Here is a 25,262-nt window from a genome sequence, read left to right as displayed (position 1 = left end):
GATCCTTTTTTGACCCAACGCTGGATTTTTGCATATATGCACATACATCTACTTACTAAAAATACTGTTGGGATGTTTCTATGTACTGTGAAGCAGTGGGTTTGTGCGTATTTGAGCCAAGTTTTTTTGAAGCTTTTCGAAGATTTCTTCTGTAAAGCAAATGAATGTCAAGAGAGGAAAACTCAAACTTTGTTTTGAACCTTGTATATCTAACAAACCTTCTTCTAGGGACATCATTATAGGAGTGAAAACACCTACAGTATAGACTGCTGTATAACTACACAAACTGACTTCGCAAGATCTCATACTGTCCACCCTTTTACATGGCATTGAAAGGAATAAGACAGCCGGGTCTTTCCATACCGCCCATTCCATGGAAACCTGGTTTTCAGGAAATCATGAACACACCTGTGAAGCTCTCCGGCCGGCCGCAGTGTGCCTTATTAATGCCAAAAAGAAAACCTCTCCCCAGTGTGTTTGCTTTGGGAAAGTGTCCCCCTAAACCTCAAAGACCAACACATGTCAACTGCGATGTGTTCAGAGGAAACGCTAAGAAATCCTCTACAGGTTAGTGTTTTTATTATTCAGATAAATATTTGGACAAGCGCATTTCTAAACCAAACATTGAAGTTTAGACAAAATTTTAATTGATAAAGCATTGATGGTGTTAAATACAGATAAACCTGCAAGCACCGTTTCTGGTCCATGTTACATCTTAGATTAAAAGAAAAACCAGCAATTCATCTTGACGCGAAGGTGTCTAAAAGCGTTCTTGTGGCCACTGTGACCTATAACTCAACTTTTGCACATGAGAGGATGAAAGAATTTAACTTTAACGTATGTTTTGTGGGCTTAACACACAGTCACTTCTCTGTGTTCAATTTACAGAAACAAACAATACAGAATTATTCCCACCACCTCCACCTGACCTCCTGTCTATCACATCTGAGACTCCACCAGAGAACTTTATATTTCCTCCTCCACCCGCTTCATTGTGAGTGTATTTAATATTGAATTAAACACTTGTACAATATATCATGCTACTATGGGTCATTTCATTCGTGGATTTTCTTCACGGCCATGTTAAGTACTGTTAAAAACAATTAGTTTAACTTTAAATACATCTTCACATATTTACTTTCTTCTTTAAACATCAATTGTACTGTGATGGTACCATGGTAAAGTTTTCACGGTATGAAAACATAAACTTGCCATTGCAATACTGTGATTATTGTTGTCTGCAATCTCACCAATTAATACAAATCATAAGTGAATTTGGATTAAAGTGTTTGCAAAATGTAAATACTTTCATACATATTATAGTATTATTTTCTGTCTGCTGTAAAACAGGGATCCGGGTCTTCTTGACGATTATTATGATGACGTGGAAACGAACGCGACACAATCTTCATTAGGTCATCATCTGCTCCTGCATTCAGAGAAGTTCTTCAAACTAATGCTTGGTGTGTACAGTACATAAGTCACCTGTGTTAAAAGCACACGAATGTCTGGCAATAGATAGCCAAGTAATAAACCAAGTGAGATTTATTTTAGACGTGACTTCCAAAATGAAATATTACAAAGTTGAAGTGAGTTCTGAGTTGGTGTATTATTTCGTTGTTTAATTCAATGACATTTAGGCGTCAGACGTGTCGTGTTCACTATGCCTGATGATTTCTGCCATTAGCGATGCTTAACTCATCACTTTTGTGTTTAGGTAAAAGCGGCGGTGATCTTCAGGTAAAGAGAAATCTATAACTTCCTTTGCTTCACTGTATAGTCACTATAGACCAGTGTTTCTCAAACTTCTTCTGCCGTTCCCCACTTTGGAGGTAGGGTAGGGGTCCGGGCACCACCTCTCCCCAATAGCCAAAAACAAAATGGGATGCCGAATCTCCAGTTTTCTTTTCATTCCATGTCACAAACCTCTGACATAAAATCATTCTTGAAATGTATTTGCAATCTTATTTTTTTAAAACTAAGGCTTACATTTAAATGTCGTTGTTTTGTTTTGAGTGTATGGTCAATAATAAAGTAATTAATAGATATAGGCACAAAAATGACCAAATTTCCACCCATTTGTCGCACCCCACTTGTCATGTGTCTATTCGTGGTGCCCTGCTTTGTGACACTTCGTAAAAATAGACTGAGAAGAAGCAAACCTCTTAACAGGAAGTGACATCATCACCAACATTCAGTTTGATTATGCAGAAAACTAATGAATGACTGTCAACACTGTAATTGAACTCTGTTATAGTATATATATATGATTTTTATGTCCGGTATACTGTGAAGCACATGTTCTTACTGCTGCATGTTTCATGGCTGTTGTAGGATACGAAAGAGGAAGTGTATGAGGATTTTAACAGCACCTGGTGAGATCCGCTCACACTTGAGCTTAGTTATTCAAACCTTCTAGCACATTAGACGTTTATTAGTCACAAACAGGTCAGTTATACAGTAAAACTCATAACTGATTGTATTTCTGAAACGCTGCATACAGTATGAGAGGATGCAAATCATCTGGGCATCATTCAATTTCAAATCAGTTCAGAAGAGATTCTGTGAAAAACAACACTCTCTTTACCCACACAGGCCCGACGTCAAGAAAAGATTTGATAAAGACAAGAAAAAGCGCTTGGAACAGGAGACGAAAGAGAAGAAAATGCAGGAGAAGAGAGAGCTGGAGGCCAGGAAAAAGTTCAAAGTGATTATAAACCTTATAAGAATATTCATAACACGACTTAGTAGCGGTGATGTTCTTCATCTCAAGAACATTTCCATCACCCCAAAATCAAAAGAGAAAAAGGAGACGGGAGAATGACATGTAATGTGTTGATGGTGTGATAATGTTACATCACTGTGTTTCTGTGCCACAGATCAAAGGTCCAGTCATGGCGGTTTCAACAGTGAAAGCTAACGTAGACCACAACAGAGGCAAGAACAAGCTTCCGCTGAAACGGGGCGAGACCATCGACATCATTCGCAAAACTGAAAACCCCAAAAACTACTGGCTGGCCAGAAACAGAGAAGGCCACTGTGAGTCTGTCTGTCATATCAAATACTTCATGTGTAATGTTGTAATGCTGCTTGAAAATACACAATTGTTAAAAAATCTATCCGTAGGTCATGACACACATGTTTTTTCACTAATTCATTAAAATAAGTGTAACAAAATCTACTTTAAAAGCAAAATTAAAGGAAGAGCTCACTCAAAAATGTAAATTCTTTCATTTACTCACCCTCAATTTGTTATAAATCTGATAACCAAACAGTTCATGGCTGCTATTTCCTACTATAGTTTTGTTTTAGAAGAATACTATGAAGAATGTAGGAAAGCAAACAGTTCTGGGACACTGTAATTTTTCCTAGTATGGTAGTCAATGGTGACCAAGAACTGTGTGGTTACAAGTAGGGATGTAACGATTCTGATCTCACGATGCGATTGCATTCACGAGTTGAGGCAACAAGCCTCTTTAATATAGACAAACTTAGACTTTAACTTAGTGCTTTTCCTAACTTAGATTTTTTTAAGTAATATCTGTATATCCACTTTCACCAAGTTTGCAGAAAAAAGACTCTTTTAACGTCTCGACCGTTTTGAATCGCCACATATTATAATCGATTTTCAACCGGCTTGCATTCTTCCAAAAATCTTTCTCTGTGTTCGTCGAAACAGAAATGTATACAGCTTTGGAACAACTCGAGAGTGACTTAATGATGACTTTTTGTATTTGTGGGTGAACTATCACTTTAAGATACCTGGAGATCTCCAAATACGGGCGGGGAACTTCAGAGGGGGCGTGGCACGACGCACCTAACCCTAAACACCCATTTTTGGAGTTTCCGATCAATTTTAGAGATCTCCAATCTGCAGTTTTATCACCTTGAACCCAAAATAAAACTAGACAAGATTAAAACATTTCAGCTGTAATGACCGGTTTTGTTATACTTCATGCATGTTATGTGTGCAGGGACATGTCAATGAAAATCCTAAAAGGCGTTTAAGGCAAATGCTTTGTGAGATTGACCTGTATAGTGTTTAGAGTCATTTTAAATTAAAACATATATTTTCTACATGACAAGTCCACTAAGAAACAAACTCAGTAAAGTTAATGCTTTAATTGAAGTCTTCATTTATTCATAAATCATATTTGTCAATATAATCGTGTTTTTCCATTTAACGGACATTTCTTTCTAAAGTGAGAGAGCATATAACATCTTGTTTGGCAATACTTGCAGTAGATAAAGCCACGTTTAAAACCAGGACTAAAATTAAACATCAACGTGTAGCACGTCACATAGGCCTATGTGACTCTAGATCATATATATATATATATATTTCCTGTGCTTCTCATCTGCCGCATCTGTTTATATATTCTTCAAACTTCCTTTTTTGCTTTCACTTTAGCCATGACGCAATTTTCACTTATATGTGTGTGTTTTTTACAGACGGTTTTGTAAAGCCTGACACGGTAGATGAGTGCACTGAGATTTTAACACACAATATACTGTACGATCACAAAAACACTGGAACAGACGATCATATAAAAAAGTAAGAACGCAATGGACCCTCCGCAGATTATTTGCATCCCATTCTCTGTTTGTTTAATTGGATATTGTCTTTTTTCCAGTTCACCTGCTGGTAAGCCACGACCATCACTTTCTTTACGTAAGAAATGTCTACGGACCATTGCTATATTTGAGCACGTATTGATGGAAGGGAATGTAAATGAGCTTGATTTGTTTGTAACAGCGGTTGAAGGTGATGCTGATGTGTATGAATGTGTAGAAGAGGATTTCAGGTGAGTATATTTCTGAACATCCGAGCAACGGATTTGAATCTTTCTAAAGATCTCATCTCTTCTTTAATTTTACCATGATTTGGCAGCTTTCCCCCACCACCCCCTGACCTTCAATTTAATGAAGGTACGCCACAATAAAGTTATATAACACGAAAAACATGATAACATTATAAAAAACACGATTTGTCAATGAGTCATCTCATTTTGGATCCAAACTCTTCATATATTTAACAATAAATATCTATTTCTCTTCCAGTTGGTTATGTGTCCACTGCTTATAAAGAACCGTAAGTCGAGTTTTTCTGATTTCTTATTTTTAGTTACTTAACAACTTAATTGTCATTTTCCCTCCTATCTAAGGGACAATGATGATGTTGGAGAAGGTCAGTTTGATGTTCATAAGATAAATGTGTCCGTCTATGTTGTTGTTGTTTATGCTTTATGTTTATGTCTTGTTTGTTTGTTACAGATTGTATCTATGACAACGACTAAGCGAAGATGAACATACTTAGCATACATTAACCTTATTGTACAGCATGCACATCGCTTGCCAAACCATTTTTGTCACCTTCTGCATCGCTTATCTTTGTTTATGTGATAATATGACAGCGAAAGCTAATGTGGAATGGGTGTGTATGTGAGAAACAGACTAAAGTGACCATTAAAATAAAACATTCATGTTTAAAGGAGCCTTACGGAGATCTGTAGACTCATAAGCACTTTGAGATGGACCGCGAATGAGCTCTTTTTATGGGATATTAAAGGAGTCTATCAAAGGACGACTCCAAACAAAGAGTTCTCGCTTTAATCCTGTAGAGAAATGTATTTGCTGAATATTGGTGTATTAAATTGCCGTTTTAATGAACATGATTACAAAGTTGTAGTTTAGCTGCTGAAAGACGTTTCGAATAAATAACTAAAATATAAATTAAAATCCCATCACATACTTATATTCATAATGATAAAATGATAAAAATTAAATAAAGATCCCGATGTCACGTCACGCATCTAATGAGCGCGTTTCGCAAACGTCGCGAGAGTTTGCGAGAGTTCCGGTGATGAACGTCCCTGCCAACATGGCGGTCAGCATCCGCGGCCGTCAGACCCGAAGTGTTCGGATGAGAGGCAAGTTAACACCACCCCCAAATCCTGCGAGCTTTAACAGCCGGCGTTTTTAACAATATCCCCTTTGTGTCGTTCTCATGTATCGCTTGAATAGAGGCTCGCACATCTTTATTGTGTCACTGTGTGTGTGTTTACCAGGTCGGAATGACAGCGGGGAGGAGAATGTACCGCTGGATCTCACGCGGGGTGAGTCCCCTTAAAGATGATAAACAACACTCCCGATCCCCGTTTACATCATCTCAGTGTCACCCAGCAGTGATCAAATCACAGTTAATACATCGCCGTTTTCATTTAATTGAATCTCAATCTGTGACCTGCAGAGAAATGAGAATATGGGTGAATGAGGTGATGTTGACAGCATCTTTAATGCCTCAAGTTTGCAGACACACTGCACCCACATGAAAATACTGTAGTATTTATTCTATTAAACTATCCTGGATGACATTATAGTGTTTTACATCTTGCCTTAGCTATACTACTAAAGTATGTATTTCAGTTCATCAGTGCAGGTGTTTTTATATTATATTGTTATATAAAGTACAGCGTATTTTAACATCAGTAGTAAATATCTCATTGCAGCCAGCTCCTAGTCATGCAACGGCTTGGCAGATTTAAGTTTAATATCATATGAATATTGCTATTAAGGTGAATTGGTGCTTTCTTGCTCCCCCGTGTGATTTATTCCGCGATCTTAATAAACATACTAGTTTGTGTAAAGCGATAATTGGGATCACTGAATATTGGCTATAATGCACCGATATGTTAATGTTGGACGGTAATTCTTGAACATTGCAAGCCGATTACCGATATATTGGCTGACAAGCCCCATCTAAATATTCATATTAGTGATGCGATGATTCTTTAACATTGGATGGCGATATATCGCGATATACAGTATCTAGATATTAACATAAAATTCCCTAGGACTGAAACCAAAGGAAAAACTCCTTTTATATGAAAACGTTCACTGCAGAAAACAAGGTAACCGTTAGTTCTCTTTCCCCCCTGAGAATCATGTACCAAGTCTACTTTACACTAGTTAGAGATTATTTAACTTTAAACATTATCGGGTTTAATTTGATATACAAAGCATAGATGTTCTTCCCGAGCAACCCAGAAACATTTTCTTTACAACCGCATGTCTAACAGGTTTCAAGAGCGAAAGCATTCAGAAAGCAGTCGGATTCAAACAATATGCATTTACGCATTCATAAATACTATATCTTCATTACTGTAGACAGTACTGTACAGTATTTTACTGCGAGCAGCGTGCAGATAAAGTCGTTTAACGAGAGGTAATGATTGAAGGTTTATCTGCTTGAATATATCCGCAGAAATGTTATTATCGGCCGTTAAACATTAATAATGACCAATTAGCGGACGATACCGGTATGGCCGATAATTTATCGTTTATAACGTTTTCTGAGACTGAAAATTGTTTTTTCCCCTACTAATCAAGCCTACTTTACACGAATGAAAGATTCTTTAACGTTTAAAGTTTTCTGGTATAATGTTTATTTGATAAACAAATGATAGAATTAAAGGTGTTCTCAATAGCCACAAGTCTAACAGGTATTGAGACAGAAAGCGTTCGGCTTCAAACAATATGCTTTTGTTCCTTACACATTCATAAATATCTACACGCTACATCAAAAATATTTTGCTAATCGCAGTAAGTGAAAGATTATGACAAAGACAGTACTGCACTGGATTTTAACTGAGTAGCGTGCAGCGATCATTTATCGGCTGTAATATATCGGCCTACATTTTACTATCCGATAACATTCAAAATGACCACTAATCGGCCGATAATTTATCGTGCATCCCTATAATAACGTATATGTGCTAACACAAGATCCTTAATGTTTATTATAAGATTTGTTTAATGGTGTGCATGGAGATGCATGCTACCGGTTAAAAGCTCTCCTGATGTACCCGTGCAGAGCTTTTAATCTTGTGATAATTGCCTTCCACAGAACCCTTCGATAACATGCGTGAGATCCTGCAGAACATCGCTAAACCTCACGGCGTCTCCAACATGAGAAAGCTTGGCCATCTGAACAACTTTGTAAAGGTAACAAAGCTTCAGTGAATGTTGCTGTGGTGTCAGCCTGGAGATCACAGCCAGGCCCAGACAACATCTACAGAATTGTATTTTCCTTGTTTTGCAGGGAAGTCTGCATAAGTTATGGTTAGGGTCTCTCGACCTGAAGGATGTTTATGACTAAATATTTGACTCCTCAGTATTGCTATGCTAGGGCAGGACTTTCTTTTACTGTTGTCCACACTTTAACCAACACCAAGACTAAGTGTTCAACTTAGCTTTGTGATACCATTTAAACGGTGAAATCTAGATATGCAGACTCTAGACAGAACACTAATGTGTACGGTGTGCTGTGTGTATGCATGGATGATGTGCGCGTGTGTGTTCTTGTTTTAAGATGCTGGTGGGGATCTTCAGGTTTAGGGTTAAGGTATAAAATATACAGTTTGTACAGTATATATACAGTTGTCTTAGCTTTGTATACTGTGCTAGGCTTTAATGGACTAGTTTGATGCACTTATGTATTTTGTTGCCTATGTTGTTATAATTGCTTCCAATGTTTCCTCATCTGTAAGTCGCTTTGGATAAAAGCGTCTGCTAAATGACTAAATGTAAATGTAAATGTAGTATATAAATCATAACGTCTATGGACTGTCCCCACAGAGATAATAATGTGAGCGTGCATGCGTGTGGCCTTAAGGTTGCTGACATAGAGGAGATCTAATCCTTTTACGGGGTCACGTGACCCCCTGCAGCTGCCTGAGGTCTGACATCATCACAAACATGTGCACATGCATAGCGGCCTGCTAAGGTCATCATGCAGTGACACACGAAAACAACAATCTGTGTTCCTTCTCATTTTGTATCGCAAAGGTTTTGGAGTGTAGAGCTTTGAGAGATTTTATAGAAAAACGTGATAATGAAATGAGGTCTGTATGTTTTATAGTGTGATGAACTGTCTCTCTTTTTCAGCTCCTAAACAGTGTAAATCATTGTGAAGAAAAACTAGGATTTACATATGAAGAAATCATCATTTGGTGAGTGTCGCATGTCGGATCGAAATCATTTTCCTATTTGTTTATCTTATCTGAACTCGTTTTCAGGAAATAACGTATATAAATGACGCGTTTGTATAATCCTCTGGCGCGTTTGTGGTGTAAGTTTGCGTGTGGCATTGCTGAACGAGGTGAAAGAGGTCCGGGCGGCGGGTTTGAGAGCGTTGCGCTATATGATCCGAGAGAGCAGCGTCCTTCAGAAAGTTCTTCAGCTGCAGGTGGATTACCTCATCTCCAGGTAAACCTGCCCACCCGCTTCCTCAATATTTCACAAACTATAACGTCTGTTGCTGTGATGTGTGGATGCTCCGGTATGTCTTCTGTTCTGAGATTTAGGAGTTTGTGTTCAGGTGTATTGACATACAGCAGTGTAATGAGGTGGAAAGAACTCAAGCCCTCCGATTGGTCAGAAAGGTACGACCTTTGACCTTACACTCATTTCTTGTTTCAATGAATGAATGAATGTCATCTTTCTCTTATCTTGTTTTCCCGTTCAGATGATAACGGTGAATGCGCAGCTCTTCCCGAGGTCGGTGACCAATTCTTTGATCGCCGTGGGAAACGATGGACTGCAGGAGAGAGATCGGATGGTGCGAGCGTGTATCGCCATCATTTGTGAACTTGGTAAGTGTCGTTTTTTCCTTATTTTGTATTCACTTAGTGTGTTTAAAGCCGCGTTCACCCTGTATTTATTACATTTGACGCAGGCTCTTACAGCACTTGTAACGTCAGTGTACACACAAAATATTTCTTTTATCAGAATCAGAACCTGTTTATATTGTGTGTTGTGAGCTCTCTCACTGTTTAATGTACGTGTTTGATATTTACTGCGAACGTTTTTTTGTTGTCTTTCAGCGTTGAGAAATCCAGAGGTGGTGGCCCTGCAGGGAGGTCTGAGCACCATTCTGAAGAACGTTCTGGACTGTCAGCTGAGCCGGATCAATGAAGCTCTGATCACCACCATACTGCACTTGCTCAATCACCCGCAAACACGTCAATACCTGCGCGCTGATGTTGAACTAGAGGTACACACACTACATCAAACACACAAACTGATGCAATGCAGATCGGAGTTAGTGAGCATTTATTAACGTGAATGTAACTGCAACTACTTTCCACTAGATGTCACAGGAAACGTTTCGTTAATTTATTGCTTATTGAACAGGGCGGATGCGGGTGTGTCGTTGAATGTACTTCATTTTAACATCACCTGCATGTAAAAGGCAGCGGTTCACACGGTTGCTGCCTCTCTTTAAACTGCATCTTAAATTAAACCTGGGCCCATATACACAACACTGCAAAAAAGGACTTTCTTACTTCGTCTATTTTTCTCGTTTCCAAGTAAAAAAAGTCTAAACATTCTTGAATCAAGAAGTATTTTCTTGATGAGCAAACTGACCTTAGAAAATAAGTCAAAACATATGAAATTGCAGTGAATTTGTGCTTCAAACAAGCAAATAAAATTGCCAACGGGGCAAGAAAAATGATCTTGAATTGAGTGACTAAGAAAAAGGTAAACCGTAATTCAAGATTATTTTTCTTACCCCATTGGCAGGTTTATTTGCTTGTTTTAAGCACTTATTCACTTGAAATGTCATATTAATATTGATATTAGCAAAAATCCGTCAGTTTGTACTTCTTGATTCAAGAATTTTAAGAAATCTTTACTGGAAAACAAGGAAGAAAGTCATTTTATGCAGTGAAAACATTTTATCTTAACACTAACACTAAGAGTAAAAAAACGTTTTTACTTAAAACTTATTCACAACGCTGCTGAGAGCAACTTTTACTAAGGAACTGAAAGAAATCTTAAATTAAGAAAAGGGGCGGGGTCGACCTTGTTGCTACGGATGATGTCATCCAGTTTACTGACTGTGACCCCAGTGATCGGCTGATCAGTCATTCAATCATAGAAATATTATAGAATGAGGTCTCACGCTGACATGTTTAAATTAAGATCTTCAAATAGAAATGTAGTCATATTCAAATGAACATGATAAAATATACACAGAGTTACTGATTCAAGTGAAGTGTTTATTTACAAAAACAGAACTCAAAATTCTAGATTCAAGTTTTAATTGTGCATTTCAATTAATATCAATCAAACCGTTTGTTTTGTACGTTGTTTTATTAAGTAACAATAACTTTAAAAAGTACAGCTAACAAATACAATAAACCACAATAAACACATGATACCACAACAAACAACATGGTTTTTGAAATAATAAGAGTTATCTTTTGCAAATAACCCATATGTTCATGTAAAGTATATGTTTAGCTATTTGCTATTTGTTAGCAGACAGTCTTTATGGTTAAACTCATCGTCATATAATCTTTCTCAAATGTTAACGTTTCTCGGCAGACTGCCGGTGTTACAGCCATTTTAGGATTGTTACGAGTTGGTCTTCGTGACTTAGGGGTTCTCTTCTCTACTCCTAAGGTCTCACAGGTTATAACCAAACCTAAATAAAATAACTATTTTTTGAACCTCTTGTAAATGATGTATTACTTCTAGTTGTCATTCAGAACGGTAAGAGAATCGTGATCTCTATTTAAAACAAAGGAATCGCGATTCTCAATTTATCCAGAATCGTGCCGGTCTACGATGTATTATACGCCATACAAATCCATAAAATATTAGCAGATCATTACATTTAGTATGTATTTTTATATCGGTTTTGTTGTTTTTATTCTGATGGGATTCTTGTACCTTGTTCTGCATTCAATTATGAGCTCAGCGATGAAGATGAGTTCAGATTTGTACTCATCTGGCAATAATTAAAAATCTTAATCAACAAATAAAAAAGTTTTGGATTTTTGCAAAGTCGTAAGAAACAATTACACAAATCTCACAATTTTTGGTTTTTAATCCAGTGATTGTTTTATTATATTATTTCTATATTAGATTTACTAAACTTATAATTTTTTTAAAAAATGTTTTCATCTCTCTCTCTCTCTCCAGTATTGGAGTCTCTCCACCTTTCTTGTCTTTAAAAGAAAGATTTTACGAGTCAAATAAAAAACTGCAGTTATCATCATCGTTTTCTAGTTGTTGAAGTATGAAATCTATCTTTTCCAGCAAATTCTTGCACCTTACACAGACTTTCACTATAGACACAACCCCGACACAGCGGAGGCACAGATCAAGTGAGTACTTTGTTCATATGTATTTATTTGATCTTTTACTAATACAAATAAACGACACTCTTATTTACTGACCACCTTCAATCCTCCTTAAATATATTTACCCAAACCACGTTCACATCACACATTTTGCAGCATTTTTAATAATAAGATCAATTAAAAATGTGTTCTTCGTGTTTTTTGGCACTTGGAAGCGTCAAACTCATTTACTTACATGCTACTGTAAGATTAGAAAAATCTGTCGCGGTGGTCTTCATAAGTGTTTTTTTAACTTGTGCTGTGTATTTTATTCCTGTGATTTTTCACAGAGAGGACAGAGAGAGTCGTTTTTTATCCAGTAAAATGGCCATCGTGGCTGCGTTCCGCTCGTGGTCAGGTATGACGTCCACTTACCTTCGGGATTTCAAACGCCGCCTCTCGCATCTCATCTGCTCATGTGTTCTGCAGGTATCATCAATCTGTGTAAAGCTGGAAACTCAGGCGTTCAGTCTTTGATCGGTCTGCTATGTATACCGAACATGGAAGTCAGGGTAAGCACATTTTGAATATTTTCAAGAGAAGATTCAGAACTTGTAAATGAATCATTGAATCTTTTATAAACGGATCCATTGCACAGAGCTTCACAGAGCTGAAGTGAGTTCGTTCACCCGTGAATGAAAATGTCTCATGTCGTTTCAAACCCGTCTACTGTTATGATCTGATAGTGTGTTCACACCAAACGCGAATGACACGAATCGCGCAAATTGAGCGTTCGCGTGATTTGCGTGAGTTGAAAAATCGGAACTTTGGTGAAAATTCGCGCCGCGTAAACCAATCAGGAGCTGAGATGACATGCGTCTGTTTCTACAGAAAGCTTTATTGGAGGTCATGTATGACATCTTCAGATTGCGTGTTCCCATGGTGACGGATGATTTTGAGGAAGCTCTGCACAGTGTGGGTAAGAATCACAGACTGAAACTGAACGTAATGTGTTCTTCTGTCACTCCTGTCCTTTAGTGTGTATGTTCCTCTGTCATTGTGATGTTCAGACCCCAGCAGGTTTCAGGACAGCTGGAGGTTATCTGATGGATTTGTAGCCGCCGAGGCCAAAGTCATATTACCTCACAGAGCACGATCCAGGTAAATGTACGCTTTTTGTTGGCGATGTTGTTTCTTAGACTGTACACCCGCGTCTATTTGATGTCGGCATTACATCTGCAATACATAGTCTCGGACATGTCAGATGTTTAGCAGATGTTTTTACACAGCAGATGTTTTCCAGACCTCCAGGGCCCGTATTGATGAAACATCTTATTGCAAAGAATATCTCCTAGTGACACAATTCTGAGAAATGTGGGCATTTCCCCTTAAAATGACAGAAAAGGTCCTAGTAAAGCATAAAGTAATTCATATAGCATCTTAAGCCTAAATGTTCTCTTAAGATCCAGAATATTTTTGACTTTTAGAGACTTGAAAGTGGACGAAACAAGAAAAGTGAGAAGAAATGCGTTGCAATGCATGACGGTTTCCATTTCATTTTTTATGGAGAAATGCGGGAGAGATGATTTGGATCTGTCACAACCTTCTATAGTTATCACACAAACTAAGCTAAGACGTTTTCGAGCTAAATTAAGAGCTTTCTTAGAGGATTCGTAGTTTCAGACGTCTCCGAGATGTTTTGCAGATGTAAGTGCAGATGGAGTGGTCTCCTGGTCTAAACATATCACAGTGTTTGTAGTGTGAAGCCGATTAGGAAGTGTTTTTTGTTTTTCCAGACCAGACCTGATGGATAACTATCTGGCTTTGCTGCTGTCAGCCTTTATCAACAGTGGACTGCTGGAGGTAGAAAAGATTTCATCACTTGATCTGTTTCTCTCTCTTGAACCGGGGAACATGATGGGTTTCATATCTTTGGCACTGAATGTGTGTTTTGGTACAGGGTCTGGTGGAGGTGGTGACCGGCAGTGATGCACAGATATCAGTCAGAGCTACGGTCCTCCTCGGAGAGCTTCTGCACATGGTACTGAGTCTTTCTAGAGTTTGAGATTACGATGACATTACTGGTGTGAATTGCTTCAAACACAGCAACGCTCCAGAAACTTGTTTTTAACCACATTGTTTTAAAATCAGATGTTAAAAACCTGATATCGTTTTACCATATTTATATGAAGCAGGAGTTAGACTATAATATTTGAAAATACACGTGTTGGTGTGGTTCTCTCTCTTTCAGGCCAATACGATTCTTCCTCACTCCCACAGTCATCATTTACACTGTTTACCAACGCTGATCAACATGGCAGCTTCGTTTGACATCGATCAGGAGAAACGATTGTGAGTTCAACACGGTGACGTCATTTCATACGCTTCCGCTGATGTGTTAATGCTTTACATTTCCAGCAGCTCTGCGTTTTTATCGTTGCTGTTAATGTTTGCCATCTCGTGTTTCTTCAGACAAGCCAGTGCGGCTGTTAACCACCTGAAACGCTTCCATGAGAAGAAACGGCGCGGGCCCAGACCGTACAGTCTTTACCTGGATCACATTCTGCGCAGGACGGCCACATCCACACACAAGAAAGATCATCGGTCGCACAAAGACATCTATATCATGAAGGTATTGCGTCTTTGCCGTTCGAGGAGTAGTTCACTATCAAATAAAAATGCCGTGATCCTTTACGCCGTACGTGTGTTTTTTATTCTGTCGAAAACAAATTGAGGCTTATGAGGAAAGCTTTCCAGGGATCTTCTCCATATAATGGACTGTTGGCTGTTGTCCAAAAGACTCTTCACCACACCAGCCGATGAATAAGGGTGCTGTCTAGCGAAATGATTGGTCATTTTCCAAGAAAACCAAACAATATGGCTTGCATTGCCTCCGTAACTTCCGTATTATGCAATCACGTTGGAAAGGTCACGCGTGACTTCGGTTTCAAAAGAACATCCCTGAAATGCACACGAACTGTCCATTTTATACAATGATCTTGCTGTACATGGTCTTACTTGGTCAGTATTTAAGATATCTAGGTGTTCTATACATGATGTAGATTGATCTAGAAAACGGTCATTTACAATAAAAAGGCTTTGGGTGTTTTTGTCGATTGTTTTAATGTGATGCCAAACGTCTATTGAACAAGCTGTTTCTGAGTCGGCTTGTGTGTGTGTGTGTATAGGATACTGAAGAGGCGCTGATGATGAATCTGCGGGACAGTCAGATTCTCAATCACAAACAGAATCTGGAGTGGAACTGGGTTCTTATCATCACTATACTGAAGGTAAAATCATCCACACAGTCCCAGCTCTCTCTCACGCTCTCCTTCGCTTGTTTATAATATCTTGGATTGGTCACAAGACCTTCACCATTCATACTGTAAGCAAGGATGCTGTGTTTGTAACCGGTTGCTTTGTTTTCTCGTCTAGTGGCCGAACGCGAACCTTAAAAACAACAAAGACGAACAAATGCACAAGTAAGATCTGCGTGACCAGTTATCACACACACACACATGTGCTGTGTTTGTCTTGTGATCTACACTCTGACGTTCATGTGTTTGCGTGTAGGTTTGTCAGGAGGTTGCTGTATTTCTATAAGCCCAGCAGTAAGCTGTACTCGGCTCTGGAGTTGGATCACAGTAAATCCAGACAGCTGACGGCAGCCGGATGTCAGTTCATGCAGTTCCTCTTGGATTCTGAGGAGGTGAGAGACTCGCACATCCCTCGCTGAACAAGACACTCTCTCGACAGCAACCTGACGTTCTCTGTTTGTGGTGTTCTGTTTTGTAGGACGGTCAGATGTATTTAGAGGAGCTGGTGAAGGATGTCGTACAGTGGCTCACTTCCTCCTCCGGGTTCAAATCTGAACGCGGTCTCCATAGCAACGGCCTCCTCAACACACTCAGTCAGCACTACTTCCTGTTTGTGGGTACGCTGTCGTCGCAACCGGCCGGAGTCAAGATGCTGGAGAAATGTGGCGTATTTCAGTGGTGAGTGAACACAACGTGCTGTCAGATGGTTATACCGTGGTACTTTGCCGTATAACGTGGTAGTAAACAATTATATATATATATAAATGATAATTAAATTATATATAAATGATAAATATTCTCTATATATATATATAACAATATTTACATAACTTGCATTACTTTAGGGAGCAATTGAATTGAAACGGTTAAAAAACAAAACTATGAGTTTGGTAAACATGGTAAATTCATAGTATGTCTAGTAGACAGAAGCATGTTTATCAGCTCGGTGTTATATAGGTTTTTCTTTTTATGCAGTCTGTTAAACATGTGCTTAATGAAAAACCAAGAGCATCTGTTGAAGTTAACAGTGTCAACGCTGGACTACAGCAGAGATGGACTCACTCGAGTCATTCTGTCCAAGATCCTCACCGCAGCCACTGACGTAAGACATCCCAGATGAACAAAACACGATAACACGAAATGATACTGAAAAGATGCAAACAGCGAATGAATCAAACTAGATGAAGAAAGCGCAGAACGTTTTCTGTGAGGCTTTGGTTCGGAAGTTAAACATAAAAACCTGAAGCGTATGTTTGCGACAAGGGATGCTTGAGTCTCGCACGCGTCATGACGCTTGAAACTTTCCTCGCTTCTCCAAACGGTTGTATAAACAAAACATACAAATTAATTCAAAAAAATTATACCGATGAACTGATTTTCATATCAAAACGGACATGTTTAAGATTGTAAGATTTTTATATGAAACACACTCAGTATAGATGCATCAGTGCTGATGTCTGTGTTTGTCTTGTGACAGAACTGTCGTCTGTACGCCACCAAACACCTGCGCGTGCTGCTGCGAGCTAACGTCGAGTTCTTCATTAACTGGGGGATGGAGTTGCTGGTCACGCAGCTCCACGACCACAACAAAACCATCTCGATGGAAGCGCTGGACATCCTGGACGAAGCCTGTGAGGACAAGGTGAACGTTTGTTTCCATTAAAGGGACTTTTGTATGATTCTTTGTTATTTGTTTTGAGTTTCTTGGAGATCGAGCCAGAATGCTAATGTGCTTCTATCTGGTGTGTTTTTGATGAGCACAGGCGAACCTGCACACTTTGATTCACATGAGACCAGCGCTGTCACATCTGGGAGATAAAGGACTTCTGCTGCTGTTGAGGTCATTGAACTTTACGTGAACGTGTTTACTTCTTTCAGGAATCTTATTGCTCTCAGCCGACTTCTGATCGTTGTCTTCGTGTTTCTCTCGTACAGGTTTCTGTCTATCCCGAAAGGCTTCACTTACCTGAACGAAAGAGGTTACGTCAACAAACAGCTGGAAATATGGCAGAAGGTAAACGCCTCCAATCCGTCGTCCTCAATTCGTGGTTTTGCATCTTTTTTTGTCTTTAACGAACGCATTTGTGTTCGCAGGAATATAATTTAAAGTATGTGGACATGATCGAAGAGCAGCTGAACGAAGCGCTTACGACGTATCGCAAACCTGTCGACGGAGACAACTACGTCCGTCGCAGCAACCAAAGGTTTGCACGTTTCTCGTCATTTGAAGATGATGTTAATAAAGAAACGAATTTCATTTTAGCCACGACATCTCATTCTCACGGCAGGTTACAGAGGCCAAATGTCTTTCTTCCGGTTCATTTGTACGGGCAGCTGGTTCATGATAAAACCGGCTGTCTTCTTTTAGAAGCACAGGTGCGTATTCATTCACACGCTTCTCATCTGACGTCCTGTGTTTTGTGACGCTTGTGGTTAAATATGTGCGTGTTTGTTAGGGTGTAATTCAGGATCTCTGCCACACGGTTCGATCTCCAATGTTGGATAAATGGGAAGGCATTAAACGCTTGAAAGCTGTGCTCTGGGCTCTGGTCAGTCACGTTCTTTGAGCATTTTCTAGACGCGTTTACAAGAAATGAAAACAACGTCCTTATTTTCAGGGAAACATCGGCAGCTCAAACTGGGGGCTCAACCTGCTGCAGGAGGAGAACGTGTTGCCAGATATTATAGCACTGGCACAACACTGTGAGGTTCTGTCTGTACGCGGGTAAGACCATGAGACTTCTTTGATATCTCGGTTATTTCTCACAGACGTCAACATGTGAGACTAAGTTGTTAAACACAGAACTCCATCAAATCTTTTTGGCTACGAAGGAGGAACAACATTTTCCTTACGTTTAACGTCACATCCAAATTTTGTTCAATGTTTGATGAAATGACTGTGTGTGTTGTGTGCAGTACCTGTGTGTATGTGTTGGGTGTGATCAGCCGGACGAGGCAAGGCAGTGATGTGCTGAAGGTGTCAGGGTGGGATTCAGTACGTCACAGTAGAAAGCACCAGTGGCCCGTCGTCCCTGATGAGGTGGACGCTCCGCTGATCAGTGAACTCTCATCTGTACCCAGCACGCTCAGTCTTACCTCTGAATCCAACAGCTCACGACACAACAGCGAGAGCGAAAGTCAGCCAAGTGAGTCTTAAACAAAGTTTACTGTCTTACAAAATGACACAAAATAAGATCTTTTAACTCTTTTCTGGTCATTCATGGACACATTTCCGCACAGTTTTTCGGTGTGATACAGTAGCTGATATTCCACGGAAAGCCTCTACAGATCCAGAAAAACAAACAAGGAATCATCCTTTTGAATCTGTTCTGGATAAAATCTTTGAACTTGAACACCTACCCACATTAAAGTGTTGAAAGACTAATGAAGTTAGAATAACATTCGTATTAAAAATGTATTAACGTTTAATATATAAATCATTGGTTCTTTTGATATATGTGAAATGTTGAGCAGAGTTCATGAGTTATAAATAAGTGGATGTGTGGATTCAATATAATATCAGTTCATTCTGACATACTTCAATTAAAGTGTGCGACCTGACAGTGTTTATACACAATGATCTTGGATGTGTGTGTGTTGTCAGGTTTGTATTTTATGGAAGATGATCGTGAAGGGTTGGACATGTACGATGACTCTTCTCTCTCCGTACACACGAAACCTCAGAAGGACCGAAGCCCTTTCACCATCCTGACCCCGTCACACCTCAGAAACCGTTTCCTGAACTCTCTGTCTCTGCCCAGTAAGAAGGGTCGGAGCGATTCTAAAGGCACTAATGTGGGAAAATCACCCGAGGAGCTGAGGCTCATGCGGCGAAACCGAACTGCAACAGAATCTTCAAACTGCTCTCCTGGTCACTCGGGACAAGGTGACGTGTTCTTTAACGGCGGTCGTGTGCCTCGCAGCCCGACGGTCGACCTGGAGACGTCTTTCGTGATCATTAACGCTCTGTCAGATGAAAACTCCGATTCAGAGGTCCGAGGTCAGCACAAGGCCGTGACCCCGGGTGACGGTCAGCGTGAGCGGAGCAGCAGGGAGCATCTCACATGTGACGGCACTTCCGTGCTGCCTGGCGGCGGCGGCACGTTTAAGAGTCGCAGTCAGAGCTTCAACACAGACACCACCACCAGCGGCATCAGTTCTATGAGCTCCTCTCCTTCTCGAGAGACGGCTGTCGCCATGGATACGGATTGCGCCAGCCTCAACACGGTGGTGAGCACCAAAACTGTGAAAATGCAAAACTCGCTCAGTCCCCATTCCGCTCGCGGCCACATCCCGTTGTCAAAATCCAATTCCACATCTCTGGTTCCGCCCGGGTCGGCGCACACGCTTCCTCGCAGGGCCCAGTCGCTGAAATCTCCCTCCTTGGCCACTATCAATAGCCTCGTGGACTGCAGTTTTATGTACACGAGTCCACGTGACGCGTTGGGATACGACATGTTAAAGCGTCTACAGCAGCAGAGGATTCACCCGTCTCTGTCCCACAGCGAAGCTCTGGCTTCTCCCGCTAAAGACGTGCTGTTTACAGACACCATCACGATGAAAACACGCAGCCTCGACACACGGCTGACACCCCGCGGGTACGCAAACTTTCCATTTCTGAAATTATTATGTGTTTGTTCCATGAAATCCTGTATGTTTTTTGCCAAAGTAAATGTTAAAATTACATTAAAGGTCTTTTTAATTGTCTGCACAAATTCAAATTAAAATATCGTCTTTTGACTTTTGGAGTACTGTATGTGTTGTTCACTGGTTTGGTGAGATTGACCTTAGTTCAAAAGAGCACATTTAGCTTCTCTTATAAATTTTATGTTGTATTAGAAGTTGTTGGTCGGTTATTTCTTGGCTGGTCTTCAGGTGTTCTCGTAAAAGGTTCAGCTGCTCTGGGCCGTCCAGCTGCCGTCGCAGAATGTCCAGAACTCTGGTACCATGGTGGGTGGGACGGTTCTAGAAAAGGTTTCCTCTCATTAGATGAGATGCGCTGTAGCGCTTCCATGTAGACATGTCATGTAGAAATTCTTAGTCAGGTCCTTTAAATAGCCATGAACTAGCGTGTTGTGTAGAACAGGGTCTCCTGAAGTTCCCACACCTCTAAACCAACTCTAAATGGTTCTCTAGTTGCTGAATGTTTGCAGATTTGAGAGTCTATGTGTAGTAGAGAGATTGGCCTATAAAGCTGATGTTTCACAGCGTTTGTTTGTGTTGACTCACAGGTTTTTGAAAGCTTTGAGTATTGTGTCTCTGGATAAAGAGGACTTGTTGAGTCCAATCAGTCACTCCACCCTGCAGCGTTCATCGTCTCTGCGCTCTATGGTCTCCAGCGCCACCTTTGGCTGCAGTGAGGATTACATCGGCCTCGCGTTGCCCATGGACATCAATCATCTTTTCCAGGTACACATTTCAATAACATGGACATTGTTCTTGGACCTAAAAAATTTAAATGAAACAAACTTAACCAAAAGACAGACTTACTCAAAATGTCCTATAAAGAATAGTTTATCATGCATTATGTCGACATGTCAGTCACTGTTTGAAATTTTGATAAATCATTTTTTAGATTAAAGAAACTTCATATTTCCAGAAGAGACCAAGCCCACCTGCCGGAGAGAACGCATCCAAATTTCTTTTTGGAGAAACTGATGGTAAATGATCATTTTATTAATGTCGTACGGGTGATTTTTAACAGCGACACTTCATCTAAATCTGCGTGTTTTTGTTAGAGTCGTGTCGCGGTCCCGCTCTGAAACAGCAGGTCAGTATAACAGAGCTGTTGAACAACAGTCGGTCGGATCAGCATCATCTGATGGGTGATGATGAGACGTCAGGTTTACAGGAACACACAGAGGAGAACTGTCTGTACTGCAGCGCTCTCACTGTACTCGACTCAAACACACACAACCATCTGAACAAAACACACACTCGCACAGGTGAATCTTAAAGCTATTCCTTGATATACTTTTTGTTACGATGCCATAAAGATGCTCATACAGAGTTTCCCTCGTCACCTGTTGTCAGGTCTGTCGGATGGTTTCACTCAGTGGCACAGTCAGCCATCCCATAATCACCTGGAGGTGGTCGCGCAGTCAAAGTACTCGGGCGTGTCGGGCTGCAGTGACGCAGCTGTGAGTCAGGGCTCGGCCAACAGCACTCCCAGTACAGAACTCATACTGGGTGAGTAAGACACCGCATCCCATCAATGACTCCTCGATATAATGTTTGAAATCGAAAACATGTTGGTTTCGAGAGATAATAAATAATGAATTTGCCGGCAAATAAGTAAGTCACCATCATTGCAACCATTGCAATACATTTGTATATTCACCCCATATATGGTTAAATGATAGCAGGGGTAATGTGTGTACTGGTGTTTGTGTGTTTAGGTGGTAAAGGATTATCTGAGGACGGACCGGCCTGTAGAGTTCTATTGAGAAAAGAGGTTCTGCGTTTGGTCATCAATCTCAGTTCATCCGTCGGTACCAAAGGTCATGAAACCGGACTGCTCACGTAAGACGGAATGGCAAACGATGCGCGAGTGTGCTAGATATTGAATTTGCCGTTTTGTTTCTTGTCACTACAGTTAGTCATCAGTAATGATTTTACATTACTCAAAAGTAATGTAATGTCATCATTTATTCACCGTCAGGTTGTTCCAAACCTGCGTCGATTTCTTTGCTCTGCTTGACACAAAGGAAGACATTTATAAGAATGGCAGTAACCAAACCGATCTCAGCCCTCATAGACTCCCATAGTTTTTCATTTTATTTATTTATAGTACATCATTTTATTTTTATCTTCGTTTGTGTTTAGCAGAACAAAGAAATCGATAGTTTTGGAAGAACCTAAGGGTGAGTAGCTGATGGCAGAATTTTCATTTTTGGGTGAACTGTCCCTTTAAGATTGTTGGGTTATTGTAAGTAGTTTGTAATGCATGCTTGCGTATACATCTAATAACATATACATAAAACTGTCCTTGGTGTGAATCAGATTGATTTATACAGAAGATCAAAAAACGATTTGATAAACGTAGCTTTTGTGTTTGAGCCACAGATGTTAATGTAATAGTGTACTCGTGTCATGTTTTTGTATTAAAGGATAAAGGAGAAGTTTCCATATGCATTCGATGACATCTGTCTTTACTCGGAGGTCTCCTTCCTATTGGCCAACTGCACGTTTCGTTTGGCTTCACGTCGCTTCATTCAAGAGCTCTTCCAGGATGTGCAGTTCATTTCAGTATGTGTGTTTTATTTCTGTTCAGTCACACTGCAGCCGTCACAAGTCATTTTATTGACTCTAAGGCCTAGTACACACGTAACCTTATAAACAGAGTTTTTCCTTCTTCGTTTTTAAAAAAACGCATTAAATGTTTGCAAAAGTGCTCCATTTGCATTCAGCCAAAGGGAACTAAACCAAATAATTGGTGTCAATATCACTATAATAATAGAGAAACCTAAAGCATCGAGTTCCTTGCTCTTTATTACTCATGGGAATAGTTCGCAAATTTCTCGCTCGAGTTGACATTTTTCAACTTGGGCTTAAGACGTGATTGACGCGTCATTCCCATCTTTGCATTGACTTTGAAAAACACTTAATCGACGTTTGGTGTGAACACAGCGTTAGAATTAATGCGCATCCTAGCCTGTCCATCCAATCTTTTTATGCATTATCACAAAAAATGCACATAAAACAGGTGGATGGAAACATTTGATGGTGTCCGTGTTTCTGTCTGATGGTGTTTGTCGTCTCCAGCTGTACGATGAAGCTGAAGCCGTGTTGGCGAAGCCACCAAAATCTGCTCCAGCGGAGACGTCAGAGTCTTGATATCTCCTACAAACTTTCTGAAACGCCTCTGTTAACTCTCATCCCTTCATCTTCCATCGTCTCATGCACACGGACGAATAGAAACGACAGGACGGAGAAAACGCTGAAGCGGATGAGAGCATGAAGGAACAAAGACATTGTACACCAGAGATTCACTTTTGCACAGACGAGGAACGCGCCCCTGGACTTTGCACTGCGTGACTCAACAGGGAACGATTAACCAAATAATGTCTTCAGACTGTGAAACGGACACGAGGAAAGAGCGAGACAAAGACTAGAACTATTTGAATTCAAATAAATGCTGTTTACACTTTAATAAGAGCGCTGGATGTAGAGATGAGATGAAGCTCACGTTGACGTCATGTTAACACTACAGAAAGCTCACCTGAACTCTGCAGCTGTCTTCTGTCTATGAAAGCTGAGAGAAGATCAATTACATTTATATTATTTATTTTTCGTCTTTGTTTGTGTGTAGATTTGTATGACCTCCAGACAATCCCAATTCAGTATTATTGAAAAACGCATTGGACCTCATATCTAGTTTTTTGGGGGGAATCTTTCATGTGCTTGACATCACTTCGTGACATGTATTTATAAGACGCAGGAGACACACGTGATCGCTGACACGTACACATTGACACACGTGACTGATAGTGTTGAGATTGTGAATATCAAACATGACCTCTCAAGAACGTGTCGGAGTTCTGTTTTACCCCAACATCAAAAGTCAAGAAATTACATTGATGTATAAATAGTTTTATTTCCCTCACTTTTATTTATGTTAAATATGATTTCTTTCTTTTGATATCGGGGTAAAATGTGACCTAGAAATGTGTAATGGTATGTTTATGTTTCATTGCTTCAGATGATGTTATCTGTTTATAGGCACGAGGTTTAATGTTCACTCACTATCACACACTATAATAGATTCGCTGTCGGGTTTAGTGTGAGAGATTATCTGCCGAACCTGTTCTGTGTTTATTACATGTTCAACATTTGTCATACTGTTGATATTATTTTGACTCATTTCACGTTTGCTGACAACAAATGTTGATTTTTCACCAAAAGATAACAAATCTGTTGTCATTTATTCCCTCTCATGTCATTCAAGATCTGACTCTTCTCTTTTGTGAAGGTTAATGTTGTTTGGTTATCAAGTTTCTTCAAAATATCTCCTTTTGTGTTCTGAGGAAGAAAGTCATACAGGTTTGGAATGACATGAATGACGACACAGTTTCTAAAAGTCTGTGAGGTTTACAGGTGACCCGTATGTTGTGTGTAAAGAATAAAGACACAAAGCCTGTTTTAGGCCAATTGAGACTCAAACTTAGACCCATTTGGACGGTTGAGTTTCTTTGTCAAAAGGGAAAAAACACTTGATTTGTGTTTACTGTGTTCTATGAGGATCATCGCTCATGAAAAAATAAATGTAAATAAAATGCCACAATGAACAATTACGGTTTTCATTTTGTAGGCTGTATTATCTTAATTATTTCGGGGTGAAGTGTTTATCAATACAATTTATCATTCTCAAAGACACATGTCGGCTCAAAATTCAAACTTTGATGGAATGGAAAGCATACAGGTGCTATTAAAAACATACTTTTAACTTGAAATATTCCTTAAAATGCCACAAATATTCCAGTATAATGTCTGTTTAACCTCAAGCTGGTGTTTATTACTTTATCAACCTGCACTGAATCTTTACAGCTACTGAAACACAGTCAGAAATGTACTAAACACGTTCATGGACGTCTTGATGAAGTCATTTCATGTATTTTTCCACTTGTGTATTTATAACCTGCAAAACGTTTTGTTCACATGTGTGTCAGAACTGTATTCATGTCGTCTCAGGGCTGCTGATGCCATTTCATTGGCTGAAGAGAGAGTCACGTGTTTGTTTTATCAAAGGAATTAAAGAGCAAAACTCATCCGGCGAGTCTCTTGTGTGTTTTCAACAGTATGTGGTACAATTTGA

General features: G+C 39.8%; 2 protein-coding genes across 2 annotated transcripts; both read left to right on the top strand.

The window, feature by feature from the left end:
• Positions 1 to 398: 398 nt before the first annotated feature.
• Positions 399 to 5,760, top strand: fyb1a (FYN binding protein 1 a; the record flags this gene model as incomplete). Its single annotated transcript, XM_079472350.1, has 9 exons — positions 399 to 567; positions 1,718 to 1,740; positions 2,335 to 2,375; positions 2,596 to 2,707; positions 2,880 to 3,039; positions 4,453 to 4,555; positions 4,757 to 4,805; positions 4,892 to 4,929; positions 5,062 to 5,760. 7 exons carry the CDS (start codon positions 399 to 401, stop codon positions 4,761 to 4,763), a joined length of 615 nt encoding a protein of 204 aa, XP_079328476.1. The 3' UTR covers positions 4,764 to 4,805; positions 4,892 to 4,929; positions 5,062 to 5,760.
• A 98-nt stretch (positions 5,761 to 5,858) lies between these two features.
• On the top strand, positions 5,859 to 24,738 carry rictora (RPTOR independent companion of MTOR, complex 2 a). Its single transcript, XM_079451003.1, has 38 exons — positions 5,859 to 5,930; positions 6,069 to 6,116; positions 7,907 to 8,004; positions 8,947 to 9,011; positions 9,136 to 9,267; positions 9,380 to 9,443; positions 9,527 to 9,653; positions 9,885 to 10,054; positions 12,109 to 12,176; positions 12,482 to 12,549; positions 12,621 to 12,703; positions 13,023 to 13,110; positions 13,202 to 13,292; positions 13,928 to 13,994; positions 14,092 to 14,172; positions 14,383 to 14,483; positions 14,604 to 14,763; positions 15,320 to 15,421; positions 15,567 to 15,613; positions 15,705 to 15,840; positions 15,927 to 16,126; positions 16,424 to 16,550; positions 16,926 to 17,090; positions 17,212 to 17,288; positions 17,384 to 17,462; positions 17,543 to 17,652; positions 17,737 to 17,824; positions 17,905 to 17,997; positions 18,067 to 18,173; positions 18,365 to 18,594; positions 19,053 to 20,046; positions 20,680 to 20,857; positions 21,024 to 21,108; positions 21,187 to 21,393; positions 21,482 to 21,637; positions 21,847 to 21,970; positions 22,558 to 22,696; positions 23,213 to 24,738. Exons 1-38 carry the CDS (start codon positions 5,864 to 5,866, stop codon positions 23,282 to 23,284), a joined length of 5,094 nt encoding a protein of 1,697 aa, XP_079307129.1. The 5' UTR covers positions 5,859 to 5,863; the 3' UTR covers positions 23,285 to 24,738.
• Positions 24,739 to 25,262: the final 524 nt, after the last annotated feature.

This window comes from Barbatula barbatula, assembly GCF_947034865.1.
Source record: "Barbatula barbatula genome assembly, chromosome: 2".
Taxonomy (NCBI): domain Eukaryota; kingdom Metazoa; phylum Chordata; class Actinopteri; order Cypriniformes; family Nemacheilidae; genus Barbatula; species Barbatula barbatula.
Note: the sequence above shows the minus strand (reverse complement) of the source record. Positions and strands in the feature narration are given on the sequence as shown.